The sequence below is a fragment of the Pristiophorus japonicus genome, chromosome 4, assembly GCF_044704955.1.
Source record: "Pristiophorus japonicus isolate sPriJap1 chromosome 4, sPriJap1.hap1, whole genome shotgun sequence".
Lineage (NCBI taxonomy): Eukaryota > Metazoa > Chordata > Chondrichthyes > Pristiophoridae > Pristiophorus > Pristiophorus japonicus.
The window spans coordinates 312237334-312251785 of record NC_091980.1 but is presented as its reverse complement, the minus strand read 5'-3'; the positions used below and the strand labels follow the sequence as shown (position 1 = coordinate 312251785).

The following is a 14452-nucleotide window of genomic DNA, read 5'->3' as shown; positions in this document are numbered from 1 at the left end:
ATTTTTCTGGTGCCTGAAGTGGAGTTCCTGGGAAGGAGGATTGCGGTGGACAGCATCAGGCCCACCAATGCGAAGATGGAGGCAATCGAGAACGCACCGAGGCCACAGAACGTGACGGAGCTGTGGTCGTTTCTGGGACTCCTCAACTACTTTGGTAACTTTTTACCGGGTCTCAGCACACTGTTAGAACCACTGCATGTCTTACTACAGAAAGGGGGAGAATGGGTTTGGGGAAAAGCCAAGAAAATGCCTTTGTAAAAGCGAGAAAATTGTTACACTCAAACAAGTTGCTTGTGTTGTATGATCCATGTAAGCGTTTGGTACGAGCATGTGATGTGTCGTCATATGGTGCATTGCAACAAGCTAATGATTTCGGGAAACTGCAACTGGTTGCTTATGCATCCAGGAGTCTGTCTAAGGCTGAGAGAGCCTATAGCATGATTGAGAAAGAAGCGTTAGCGTGTGTCTATGGGGGAAAGAAAATGCATCAATACCTGTTTGGGCTAAAATTCGAATTGGAAACTGACCACAAGCCACTTATATCCCTGTTCTCCGAGAGTAAAGGGATAAATACCAACGCATCGGCCCGCATCCAGAGATGGGCGCTCACGTTGTCCGCATACAACTACGCCACAGGCCAGGCACAGAATACTGCGCCATTTCTCTAAGTAGGCTGCCATTGCCCACCACGGGGGTGGAAATGGTGCAGTCCGCAGATTTAGCCATGGTTATGGAAGCATTTGAGAGTGAGCAATCGCCCGACACTGCCCGGCAGATCAAAACCTGGACAAGCCAGGACCCCTTATTATCTCTAGTCAAAAGCTTCACGGGAGCTGGTCCAGTGTCCCAGTGGAAATACAGGAAGAGATAAAGCCGTTCCAGCGGCGCAAAGATGAAATGTCTATACAGGCAGACTGCCTTCTGTGGGGCAATCTGTAGTGGTTCCCAAGAAGGGCAGAGACACCTTCATCAATGACCTCCACAGTACCCACCCAGGCATCGTAATGATGAAAGCGAAAGTCAGATCCCACGTGTGGTGGCCCGGTATCGATGCGGATTTAGAGTCCTGCGTTCACAGATCTAACACATGCTTGTAGTTAAGCAATGTACCCAGGGAGGCGCCGCTAAGTTTATGGTCTTGGCCCTCCAAACCGTGGTCTAGGGTACACGTCGACTATGCAGGCCCGTTCTTGGGTAAAATGTTCCTTGTGGTTGTAGATGCGTACTCCAAGTGGATTGAATGTGAGCACGTCCGCTGCCACTACTGAAAGGCTGCGGGCCATGTTTGCCACATACGGCCTACCCGATGTCCTGGTGAGCGACAACGGGCCATGTTTTACCAGTGCTGAGTTCAAAGAATTCATGACCCGTAATGGATTCAAACATGTCACATCTGCCCCGTTTAAACTTGTGTCCAATGGTCAGGCAGAGAGAGCAGTGCAAACCATCAAGCAAGGCTTGAAGAGGATAACTGAAGGCTCACTGCAGACTCGCCTATCCTGGGTCCTGCTTAGTTACCGCACGAGACCCCAGTCGCTCACTGGGATCCCACCTGCTGAACTGTTCATGAAAAGAGCACTTAAGACAAGGCTCTCGTTAGTTCACCCCTGATCAACATGAACAGGTAGAGAGCAGGCGGCTTCAACAAAGTACATACCATGATTGCTCAAATGTGTCACGCGAGATTGAAATCAATGATCCTGTATTTGTATTGAATTATGGACAAGGTCCCAAGTGGCTTCCCGGCACTGTTGTGGCCAAAGAGGGGAGCAGGGTGTTTCGGGTCAAACTTTCAAATGGACTCATTCACCAGAAACATTTGGATCAAATCAAACTCAGATTCACGGACTATCCTGAGCGACCCACCTTGGACCCTACCTTTTTTTGATCGCCCAACATACACACCAGTGGCAACCGGCACCACGGTTGGCCACGAAGCAGAACCCATCATCCATAGCAGCCCAGCAGGACCCTACAAATGATTCAACAATACCATCTTTCACACCGAGATGATCAACCAGGGCAAGAAGGACCCCAGATCGACTTACATTGTAAATAGTTACACTATTGACTTTGGTGGGGAGTGTTGTTATATAATCCCTTGGGAGCACAGGTATTTAAGGAGGCCTCACAGGTTGGAGAGACACTCTGGAGACCTGCAATAAAAGACTAAGATCACACTTTACTTCGAGCTCACAGTGTTCAGTCTGACTCTTTCTCCATACATAACACTAGGCTTTTAAGAGAAGTAGCGGCAGGGATTGTGGATGCAATGGTTGTAATTTACCAAGATTCCTTGGATTCTGGGGAGGTCTCAGCAGATTGGAAAACTGCAAATATAATTCCCCTATTTAAAAAGGAGGCAGACAAAAAGCAGGAAACTATAGACCAGTTAGCCTAACATCTGTGGTTGGGAAGATATTGGAGTCCATTATTAAAGAAGCAGTAGCAGGACATTTGGAAAAGCAAAATTCAGTCAGGCAGAGTCAGCATGGATTTATGAAGGGGAAGTCATTTTTGAAAAATTTGCAAGAGTTTTTTGAGGATGTAATGAACAGGGTGGATAAAGGGATGTGGTGTATTTGGACTTCCAGAAGGCATTTGACAAGGTGCCACATAAAAGGATACTGCACAAGATAAAAGTTGGGGGTAATATATTAGCATGGATAGACGATTGGCTAACTAACAGAAAACAGAGAGTAGGGATAAATGGTTAATTTTCGGGTTGGCAATCAGTAACCAGTGGGGTGCCGCAGGGATCAGTGCTGGGACCCCAACTATTTACAATCTATATAAATGACTTGGAAGAAGGGACTGAGTGTAACTTAGCCAAGTTTGCCGACGATACAAAGATGGGAGGAAAAGCAATGTGTGAGGAGGACACAGAAAATCTGCAAAGGGACATAGACAGGCTAAGTGAGTGGGCAAAAATTTGGCAGATGGAGTATAATGTTGGAAAGTGTGAGGTCATGCACTTTGGCAGAAAAAAATCAAAGAGCAAGTTATTATTTAAATGGAGAAAGATTGCAAAGTGCCGCAGTACAGAAGGACCTGGGGGTACTTGTGCATGAAACACAAAAGGTACAGCAAGTGATCAGGAAGGCCAGTGGAATCTTGGCCTTTATTGCAAAGGGGATTGAGTATAAAAGCAGGGAAGTCTTGCTACAGTTGTACAGGATATTGGTGAGGCCACACCTGGAATACTGCGTGCAGTTTTGATTTCCATATTTCCATATATACTTGCTTTGGAGGCAGTTCAGAGAAGGTTCACCAGGTTGATTCTGGGGATGAGGGGTTGACTTATGAGGAAAGGTTGAGTAGGTTGGGCCTCTATTCATTGAAATTCAGAAGAATGAGAGGTGATCTTATCGAAATGTATAAGATTATGAGGGGGCTCGACAAGGTGGATGCAGAGAGGATGTTTCCACCGATAGGGGAGACTAGAACTAGATGGCACGATCTTAGAATAAGGGGTCGCCCATTTAAAACTGAGATGAGGAGAAATTTCTTCTCAGATGTTTGTGGATCTGTGGAATTCGCTGCCTCAGAGAGCTGTGGAAGCTGGGACATTGAATAAATTGAGACAGAACTAGACAGTTTCTTAAACGTTAAGGGGATAAAGGGATATGGAGAGCGGGCGGGGAAATGGAGCTGAGTCCATGATCGGATCAGCCATGATCGAGGGGCCGTATGGCCTACTCCTGTTCCTGTTTCTTATTTTATTATGTTTCTTATTCACAACTGGATGTGGCAGGACTGCAGGGCCTTGATCTGATCGGTTGGGTGTGGGATTGTTTAGCTCTGTCTATAGCATGCTGCTTCCGCTGTTTAGCATGCATGTAGTCCTGTGTTGTAGCTTCACCAGGGTGGCACCTCATTTTTAGGTACACCTGGTGCTCTTGCACACTCCTCATTGACCCAGGGTTGGTCTCCTGGCTTGATGGTAATGGTAGGGTGAGGGATATGCTGAGCCATGAGGTTACAGATTGTGGTGGAATACAATTCTGCTGCTGCAGTTGGCCCACAGCGCCCCATGGATGCCCAGTTTTGAGCTGCGAGATGTGTTCTGAATCTATCTCATTTAGCACAGTAATCGTACTACACCTCAGCTCCGCTGGGCGGGCCACATTGTTCGCATGCCAGACACGAGACTCCCAAAGCAAGCGCTCGACACGGAACTTCTTCACGGCAAACGAGCCAAAAGTGGGCAGAGGAAACGTTACAAGGACACCCTCAAAGCCTCCCTGATAAAATGCAACATCCCCACCGACACCTGGGAGTCCCTGGACAAAGACCGCCCTAAGTGGAGGAAGTGCATCCGGGAGGGTGCTGAGCACCTCGAGTCTCATCGCCGAGAGTATGCAGAAATCAAGCGCAGGCAGCGGAAAGAGCGTGCGGCAAACCTGTCCCACCCTTCCTTACCCTCAACGACTATCTGTCCCACCTGTGACAGGGTCTGTGGTTCTCATATTGGACTGTTCAACCACCTAAGGACTCATTTTAAGATTGGAAGCAAGTCTTCCGCCTATGATGATGATGATGAGTGCTACACAACATGATGGAAGGTGTCCTCAGTGTGACAGGACTTTGTCTCCACAAGGATTGTGCGGTGGTCACTCCTAGTAATAGCAATAGCATGGACAGATGCACCTGTGACAGGTAGATTGGTGAGAGTTAGGTCAAGTGAGTATGACGTCAGGCTGTTGCTTACCAGTCTCCCAACTATTATTATACTTTTTTGTAGTGGTTTGATACAACTAAGTGGCTTGCTGGGCCATTTCAGAGGGCAGTTATGAGTCAAGAGTTGTTTTGTATGATGGAAAAAGCTTATAATGGGATGTCTCGTTTGGCTATTTAATTAACTGAATTTAATTCCCCAGCTGCCTTGGAGGGATTTGAACTCGTGTCTCTGGATCATTTGTCCAGGTCTCTGGATTACTGGTCCAGTAACATAACCACCACACTACCATATCCCTGGAATGTGGGTTTACCGCAGAATTGTAAGTGCAGGAATAGACCATACGGCCTCTTGTACGGCCTACTCCGACAGCATCATTGAAAATTATGACACAAATGGAGGCCATTCAGCCCATTGTGTTTGTGTCGGTCGAAAAAGAGCTACCCAGCCTAATCCCACCTTCCAGCACTACGTCTGTAGCCCTGTAGGTCACGTCTCTTTAAGTGTACTTTTTAAATGTGATGAGGGTTCTCTACCACCCTTTCAGGCAGTGAGTTCCAGACCCCCACCACCCTCTAGGTGAAATTTTGGTTCCTTATCTCCCCTCTAATCCTTCTACCAACTATTTTAAATCTATGACCCCTGGTTGTTGATCCCTCTGCTAAGGGAAACAGGTCCTTCCTATTCACTCTCTTTTGGCCCCTCATAATTTTATACACTTCAATTAAATCTCCCCTCAGCCTCCTCTGATCCAAAGAAAACAAACCCAGCCTATCCAATCTTTCCTCAGAGCTAAAATTTTCCATTCCTGGCAACATCCTCGTAAATCTCCTCTGCACCCTCTCCAGTGCAATTACATCCTTCCTATAATGTGGTGACCAGAACTGCACGCAGTACTCAAGTTGTGGCCTAACCAGTGTGTATACCGTTCTACCATAACTTCTCTGCTCTTGTATTCTATGCCTCAGCTAATAAAGCAAAGCATTCCATATGTCTTTTTAACGACTTTGGCAGAAAAAAAATCAAAGAGCAAGTTATTATTTAAATGGAAAAAGATCGCAGTACAGCGGGACCTGGGGGTACTTGTGCATGAAACACAAAAGGATAGTACGCAGGTTCAGCAAGTGATCAGGAAGGCCAATGGAATCTTGGCCTTTATTGCAAAGGGGATGGAGTATAAAAGCAGAGAAGTCTTGCTACAGCTATACAGGGTATTGGTGAGACCACACCTGGAATATTGCGTGCAGTTTTGGTTTCCATATTTACGAAAAGATATACTTGCTTTGAAGACAGTTCAGAGAAGGTTCACTAGGTTGATTCCGGAGATGAGGGGGTTGACTTATAAGGAACGGTTGAGTAGGTTGGGCCTCTATTCATTGGAATTCAGAAGATTCAGAGGTGATCTTATCGAAACGAATAATATTATGAGGGGGCTTGACAAGGTGGATGCAGAGAGAATGTTTCCACTGATAGGGGAGACTAGAACTAGGGGGCGTAATCTTAGAATAAGGGCCGCCCATTTAAAACTGAGATGAGGAGAAATTTCTTTTCTCAGAGGGTTGTAAATCTGTGGAATTCACAGACTCAGAGAGCTGTGGAAGCTGGGACATTGAATAAATTTAAGACAGAGATAGACAGTTTCTTGACCGATAAGGGAATAAGAGGTTATGAGGGGCGGGCAAGAAAGTGGACCCGAGTCCATGATCAGATCAGCCATGATCGTATTAAATGGTGGAGCAGGCTCGAGGGGACGTATGGCCTACTCCTGCTCCTATTTCTTATGTTCTTGTGACCTGTCCTGCTACCTTTAAGGATCTGTGGACATGCACTCCAAGGACCCTCTGTTCCTCCATATCTCTCAGTATCCTCCCATTTATCGTGTATTCCCTTGCCTTGTTGCCCCTCCCCAAATGCACACTTTTCCGGATTGAATTCCATTTGCCACTTTTCTGCCCAACTGACCAGTTGATCGATATCTTCCTGCAGTCTACAGCTTTCTCCTCACTGTCAACCACACGGCCAATCTTTGTATCATCGGCAAATGTCTTTATCATGCTCCCTACCTTTAAGTCTAAATCATTAATATATACTACAAAAAGCAAGAGACCAAGTACTGGAACCCCACTGGAAACAGCCTTCCAGTTGCAAAGATACCTGCCAACAATTACCCTTTGCTTCCTTCCACTGAGCCAAGTTTGGATCCAATTTGCCACTCTCCCTTGGATCCCATAGGCTGTCATTACTCGGTTTATCCCTTCCTTCCTTTTTGAACAATGGCACAAGGTTAGCAGTTCTCCAATCCTCTAGCACCACTCCTGTGGCCAGGGAGGATAGGAAAATAATAACCTCAGATATATTTTATCTGGTCCTGGCGATTTATCTATTTTCAAAAATGCTAAACCCCTTAATACTTCCTCTCTTACTATGTTTATCCCATCCAATATTTCACTCTCTTCCTCCTGAAATTCAACATCGGGTTCGTCTCCCTCTTTTGTGATGACAGCCGCAAAGTATTCATTAAGTATCTTACCCACATCCTCCACCTCCACACATAGATCATCATTTTGGTCCCTAATAGACCCTACCCTTTCCTTAGTTAACCTCTTGCTCTTTATGTAATTATAAATCATCTTTGGGTTTTCTTTGATATTGCCAAAAATTTTTCATGCACTTTCTTTGCTTTCCTAATTTCCTCCTTAATTTCACTCCTACACTTTCTATACTCTTGCAGGCTTTCTGCAGTATTGTGCTCTCGATATCTGATATAAGCTTCCCTTTTTTGCCTGCTTCTATTTCTTATGACATTCGCAAATTTCCAATCTAATGGCACAATTCCCGAATCAATTTGAAAGATTATAGCTAACACTTTTACAATTTCCTCACCTTTTCTATTAATACCCTGGGGTGGAAACCATCGAGTCCTGGAGATTTATCTATCTTAAGTCCCATTACTTTCCCCATTACCATTTCTTGTTTTTACTAATATTGAATGCAATAAATTCGTCCCTTTGATTTATTTTTAGTTTCCCATCTGACACTAATGTTTTATCTGTTCTTTCAACTGATATAATATTGTCTTTTAGCAATATTGCCATTCCTCCTGTTCTCCTGTCCTTTCTAAAGAATTATAGCCTGCAATATCTAGCTCCCATTCATACTTAGTGTGTAGCCAGGTCCCTGAACTGACTACTACGTTGTGCTATTGGAGCTGAATTTGTGCTTCTATTTCTTATATTGTTTTATTCCTTATCCGATATTAAACCGAGGCCCCGTCTGCTCTCTCAGGTGGATGTAAGAGATCCCATGGCATTATTTTGAAGAAGTTCAGGGGAGTTATCCCCGATGTCCTGGGGCCAATATTTATCCCTCAATCAACATCACTAAAAACAGATTATCTGGTCATTATCACATTGCTGATTGTGGGAGCTTGCTGTGCGCAAATTGGCTGCTGCGTTTCCCACGTTACCACAGTGACTACAATTCAAAAGTACTTCATTGGGTGTAAAGCGCTTTGAGACGTCCGGTGGTCGTGAAAGGCGCTATATAAACGCAAGGCTTTCTTTTTCTTATCAGCCGTGGCTCTCTGGATAGCACACTCGCCTCTGATTTAGAAGGTCATGGGTTCAAGCCCCACTGCAGAGACTTGAGCACATAATGCAGGTTGACACTCCCAATGCAGTACTGAGGGAGATGCCGTCTTTCAGATGAGACATTAAACTGAGGCCCTGCCTGCTCTCTCAGATGGACTTAATGATCGCTGCGCATTAGAGCTGGGAAGTGCTCCCCGGTGACCTGGCAAATATTTATCCCTCAACCTTCATTAAAAAATACAGATGATCTAGTCAGTATCACGTTGCTGTATGTGGGAATTTGCTGTGCACAACTTGACTGCCGCGTTTCATACCTTACAACAGTAACTACACTCCAAAAGCACTTCATTGGCTGTAAAGCGCTTTGGGACATCCTGAGGTAGTGAAAGGCTCATGAAAGGGTTCAAGCCCCGCTCCAGGGACTCGAGCCCACAATCCAAGGCCTCCCAGTGCCAGTACTGAGGGAGTGCTGCACTGTCGGAGGTGCCATCCTTCAGATGCGACGTTAAACCGAAGCCCCGTCTGCCCTCTCAGGTAGCCGTGGCACTGCTAAAACAGATTACCTGGCCATTATCACATTGCTGTTTGTGGGAGCTTGCTGTGCGCAAATTGGCAGCTGCGTTTCCTGCCATTACAGCAGTTGTCTGCAATGGCTGTAAGTCCTGAGGTCGTGAAACGTGCTTTAGAAATGCAATGTCTTTCTTTGTTTCTATATAAGTGCCAGTTTGCTAACGTTCCAAGGACTGTTGTTGCCCTTGCACTTGGCGGGATGTGGGTTTTATGGCTGAAGATATTTGCCTGGTGTTGTCCAGAACAAGTGGATGGGGGCTCTCCCTACCAATGGCCCTGGGGGTTGTGGTTTCTGCCCGCGACTGTCTATGGGTGACTCCCTGTTAATGCCTGTGACAGGGACTGTGGCTCTCGTATCGGACTGTTCAGCCACCTCAGGACTCATTTTAAGAGTGGAAGCAAGTCTTCCTCGATTCCAAGGAACTGCCTATGATGATGATGATGTTGCTGCCTCACTCCACCCCTCTCCGTGCTTTCTCTTCCTGGGAGATGGACCGTGACGGAGGACAGACTCCCAAAGTACAACCGCACGACGTGCTCACACAAAAGTACAGGTTTTATTCCGGAATAGAATTAAAGTCATGTATAATGCCGTGTTCAGATTCTATGGCGACCGTTGTTGCTCTGGACGTCATCGCGTTCCGAGAGCGTGAGCTTGTTCGTCCAGTCGAAGCCTCCACCATCCCTGAAACGGAGTATCCACTCTTCTGCAGCAGTGTCTCATCCACGGGTCCCTTGCCTTTGCTCTCCAGGTAAGTGTCGATGGAGACAAGCGTGTCCGAGAAGAAGTTAGAGAGAGGCTCCCCGATGATCCCCACACTGTAAGGAATCAAAAAGACAATGACAAGGGAGGTGTAATGTATGCACCTGTGAGTATGCTCACAGGTTTGTAGAGCTGTTGAGATATCCACCTGTACGCTCGCGGCCTTCCGCGAGAGGTGAGCGCCGGAGGGACTGGAGTGCATCATCACCCCCGGCAACCAAATTTTAATTTGATTTTCTATGTTTTAAAGTTTAATTTGTTTTAAATGCCGGTTTTAGTGTCCCCCTCCCCTTTTGTAGGGGGCACTTGTAAATTATGCTTTTAGAGCCCAAAAAAACCCACAAAAAAAACCCTATAAAAATACAAAAAAAACCAAAAAACAAAAAAAGGGCCTTGGGAAATGTTTGGAGTGTCCCCCAGATCGGGGGGGGGGGGGGCACTTGATCTAATGTTAATTTTGTTTACTCTAAAAGAGTTGTAGAGCTGTTGAGATATCCACCGGTACGCTCGCGGCCTTCCGCGAGAGGTGGGCGCCGGAGGGACTGGAGTGCATCATCACCCCCGGCAACCAAATTTTAATTTGATTTTATATGTTCTAAAGTCTAATTTATTTTAAATGCTGGGTTTAGTGCCCCCCTCCCCTAAAACCGACAACTTAAACAAATTAAACTTTGGACATGGTTCAAATTAAAATTTGGTTGCCAGGGGTGATGATGCACTTCAGTTCTTCCTCAACAGCTCGACAACTATTTTATTGCAATCAATTAAATCAAGTACCCCCTGATTAAAGGGGGGGTCACACTCCAAAAACTTTTCAAGAGCCCCTCTTTTTTTTCAACAGCTCTACAACTATTTTAGTAGAAAACAGTTAAATCAAAAGCCCCCTGATTAAAGTGGGGTGGGGGGGAGGGGGTGGTGTGGACACACTAAAGACTTTCAAACAAGTGCCCCCTTGTTTTTTTTTAGGGCACTAAAAACACAAATTATACAAGTGCCTCCTGGCTAAAAGGGAGGGGGACACTAAAACCAGCACAATAAACAAATTAAACTTCAGACATTTAAAATTAAATTAAAATTTGGTTGCCGGAGGTGATGATGCACTCCAGTCCTTCTGGCGCCCACCTCTCGCGGAAGGCCGCGAGCGTACCGGTGGATATCTCAACAGCTCTACAACTCTTTTGGGGTTAACAAAATTAAACATTAAATCACTTTTAGTCAGGGGGCACTTGTATAATTTGTGTTTTTGGTGCCCTCAAAAAAAAAGCAAGGGGGCACTTGAAAAGTTTTTGGCATGTGAGCCCCCCTTTAATCAGGGGGCACTTGATTATGGTGCCGACAAAAATAGTTGTAGAGCTGTTGAGTCTGCCGTCCGGACATGCCATGGCGCACCATCTTGCTGTCCGGAGGAGGTGGGGGTCCCCAATGGAGTGCTCTCTACGTGGGAGTCCTCCCTCTATTTATTGGTGATTTGGCCTGGAGTGCGTTGCATCCATGTAATAAGTTTTTAAGTCGGTTCATGGACTCCCGGGCCATCTGCAATTTCTGCGTGAAGGAGTCCATGTTCCATGTGTGTGAGAGTGTGAGAGGTTGCAGCCCTTCTTCCATTATTTGAAGCGGCTGCTCCTCGATTTTTGGTTACACTTCAGTCCCACGCTCCTGATCTTTGGGCACCCTGTGCGGAGGGGAGCGGGCAGGTCGGAGGACCTCCTCATGGGACTGCTCCTCGGCCTGGCCAAGGGGGCCATCACCCGGTCCAGGCAGCGGGCGGTTGAGGGGGTCGTTCAGCCCGACTGCCTGCCTCTCTTCCGTGCCTATGTTCGCGCCAGGGTGTCCCTGGAGATGGAGCTCACGGTGTCCGCCGGTACACTCGTGGCCTTCCGCGAGTGGTGGGCGCTGGAGGGACTAGAGTGCATCATTTCAACAGGGAACAAAATTTAAATTTAATTTGATTTGTCAAGATTCCCTTTAATGTTTATTAGTTCATTTGTGTTTTTTTGTGCCCTTACAAAAGGGGATCATTTGAATTGACGTTCCCCCAAAATAGTTGTAGAGCTGTTGAGTTGAAAGTGGCTTAACCAGTCACGTGATGTTCACAGGACTCAATAAAACCCCAGCCAGTCTCTCTCAGTTTCCTCCCCGCTTCTCCTGCAGGCACTGACCCTTCATTGAGATATGGATTCATGGGTACTGATGGTCTTTCCCAGGTGCCTGTCTTCACACATAAGCCATGACTCATCATCATCATCATCACCATCATAGACAGTCCCTCGGAATCGAGAAAGGCTTGCTTCCACTCCCAAAGTGAGTTCTTTGATGGCTGAACAGTCTGATATGAGAGCCACAGACCCTATTAGAGGTGGGACAGACATTCGTCGAGGGAAGGGGTGGGTGGGGCTGGTTTGCCGCGCGCTCCTTCCGCTGCCTGCGCTTGACCTCTTCATGCTCCTTGCGTTGAGACTCGAAGAGCTCAACGCCCTCCCGGATGCACTTTCTCCACCTCGGGCAATCTGCGGCCAGGGTCTCCCAGGTGTCAGTGGTGATGTCGCACTTTACCAGGGAGGCTTTGAGGGTGTCCTTGTAACGCTTCCGCTGCCCACCTTTGGCTCGTTTACCATGAAGGAGCTCCACATAAAGCATTTGCTTCGGGAGTCTCGTATCTGGCATGCGGACTATGTAGCCTGCCCAGCGAAGCTGAGCGAGTGTGGTCAGTGCTTCAATACTGGGGATGTTAGTCTGGACGAGGACACTGATGTTGGTGCGCCTGTCCGCCCAGGGGATTTGCAGGATCACCAACACCAACATCATGAGCCAGTTGACTATTTGTCTGTGGGAGGCAAACCAGCAAAGCCCAATTCCATCCCCACCTGTCCGTTCCAAGTATCATCATCTGCTTGCACCAACATTAGTGTCCTCGACCAGGCCAACATCCCCAGCATTGAAGCACTGACCACACTTGATCAGCTCCGCTGGGCAGGCCACATTGTCCACATGCCAGACACGAGACTCCCAAAGCAAGCGCTCTACTCGAACTCCTTCACGGCAAATGAGCCAAAGGTGGGCAGAGGAAACATTTCAAGGACACCCTCAAAGCCTCCTTGATAAAAATGCAACATCCCCACTGACACTTGGAAGTCCCTGGCCAAAGACCGCCCTAAGTGGAAGAAGTGCATCCGGGAGGGCGCTGAGCACCTCGAGTCTCGTCGCTGAGAGCATGCAGAAAACAAGCGCAGGCAGCGGAAGGAGCGTGCGGCAAACCAGTCCCACCCTCCCTTTCCTCCAACCACTGTCTGTCTCACCTGTGACAGAGACTGTAATTCCCGTATTGGACTGTTCAGTCACCTGAGAACTCACTTTAAGCGTGGAAGCAAGCAAATCTTCCTCGATTTCGAGGGACTGCCTATGATGATGATGATGATTTGATCATTAACTCCCTCTGTTGACCCAACTAGTTGACCCACTGTGCCAAGCCTCGACCGGTAAAGTTCCAGGTTCAGTCCCCAGTTGGTGCTGAATTACTACATCTCAACCAGTACAATTTGCCTCTGCACTCCCAGAGTGCAGGCAGGGTAAAATAAACTACAATTCCTGGCACTGATTACTATCGAGGCAATGACTATCTCCAACAAGCGAGAGTCTAACCACCTCCCCTTGATATTCAACGGCATTACCATCGCCAAATCCCCCACCATCAACATCCTGGAGGTCACCATTGACCAGAAACTTAACTGGACCAGACACATAAATACTGTGGCAACAAGAGCAGGTCAGAGGCTGGGTATTCTGTGGTGAGTGTCTCACCTCCTGACTCCCCAAAGCCTTTTCACCATCTACAAGGCTCAAGTCAGGAGTGTGATGGAACACTCCCCACTTGCCTGGATGAGTGCAGCTCCAACAACACTCAAGAAGCTCGACACCATCCAGGACAAAGCAGCCGCTTGATTAACACCCCATCCACCACCTTCAACACTCACTCCCTCCACCACCGGCGCACCGTGGCTGCAGTGTGCACCATCTACAAGATGCACTGCAGCAACTCGCCAAGGCTTCTTCGGCAGCACCTCCCAAACCCACGACCTCTACCACCTAGAGGGACAAGGGCAGCAGGTGCATGGGAACACCAGCACCTCCACGTTCCCCTCCGAGTCACACACCATCCTGACTTGGAAATATATCGGCCGTTCCTTCATCGTCGCTAGATCAAAATCCTGGAACTCCCTCCCTAACAGCACTGTGGGAGCACCTTCACCACACGGACTGCAGCGGTTCAAGAAGGCGGCTCACCACCACCTTCTCAAGGGACAATAAATTCTGGCCTTGCCAGCGATGCCCACATCCCAGGAACAAATTTTAAAATAGGACCACCCCAGGGCAACTCCGGGTGAAGCTCATCTGATGGTCAGAGAGACGACTGACTGACCAAGCTGGTTCGTGACGGGAACTGACACGAGCCATGTGTCGGAGGGCTGAAAGGATCCATGAAATCAGACACGAGCAAGGGTCAGTGCAGGAGAGGAGGGGGACTTGTACCCCAGTGAGAGTCAGCACCTTCAGGGGAGGGGACCTGTACCCCAGTGAGAGTCAGCACCTTCAGGGGAGGGGGGGCCCGTACCCCAGTGAGAGTCAGCATCTTCAGGGGAGGAGGGAACCTGTACCCCAGTGAGAGTCAGCACCTTCAGGGGAGGGGGGGCCCGTACCCCAGTGAGAGTCAGCACCTTCAGGGGAGGGGACCTGTACCCCAGTGAGAGTCAGCACCTTCAGGGGAGGGACCTGTACCCCAGTGAGAGTCAGCACCTTCAGGGGAGGGGACCCGTAGCCCAGTGATATACCCCCCCACCCTTCACTGGAACACTC

The 14452-nt window shown here is 47.8% G+C and overlaps 1 protein-coding gene and 1 long non-coding RNA gene across 2 annotated transcripts in view; one reads left to right on the top strand and one right to left on the bottom strand.

The window, feature by feature from the left end:
* The window catches only part of LOC139263511 (uncharacterized), a 229872-nt gene that overhangs the window by 100351 nt on the left and 115069 nt on the right, over nucleotides 1–14452 (top strand). The gene's annotated exons all lie outside the window — the stretch shown is intronic.
* LOC139261938 (protein phosphatase 1 regulatory subunit 36) overlaps nucleotides 9396–14452 on the bottom strand; it is an 82814-nt gene continuing 77757 nt past the window's right edge. The window contains exon 12 of the mRNA XM_070877106.1: nucleotides 9396–9657. Coding sequence (XP_070733207.1) covers nucleotides 9396–9657 — 262 coding nt within the window. The remainder of the gene's footprint in view (nucleotides 9658–14452) is intronic.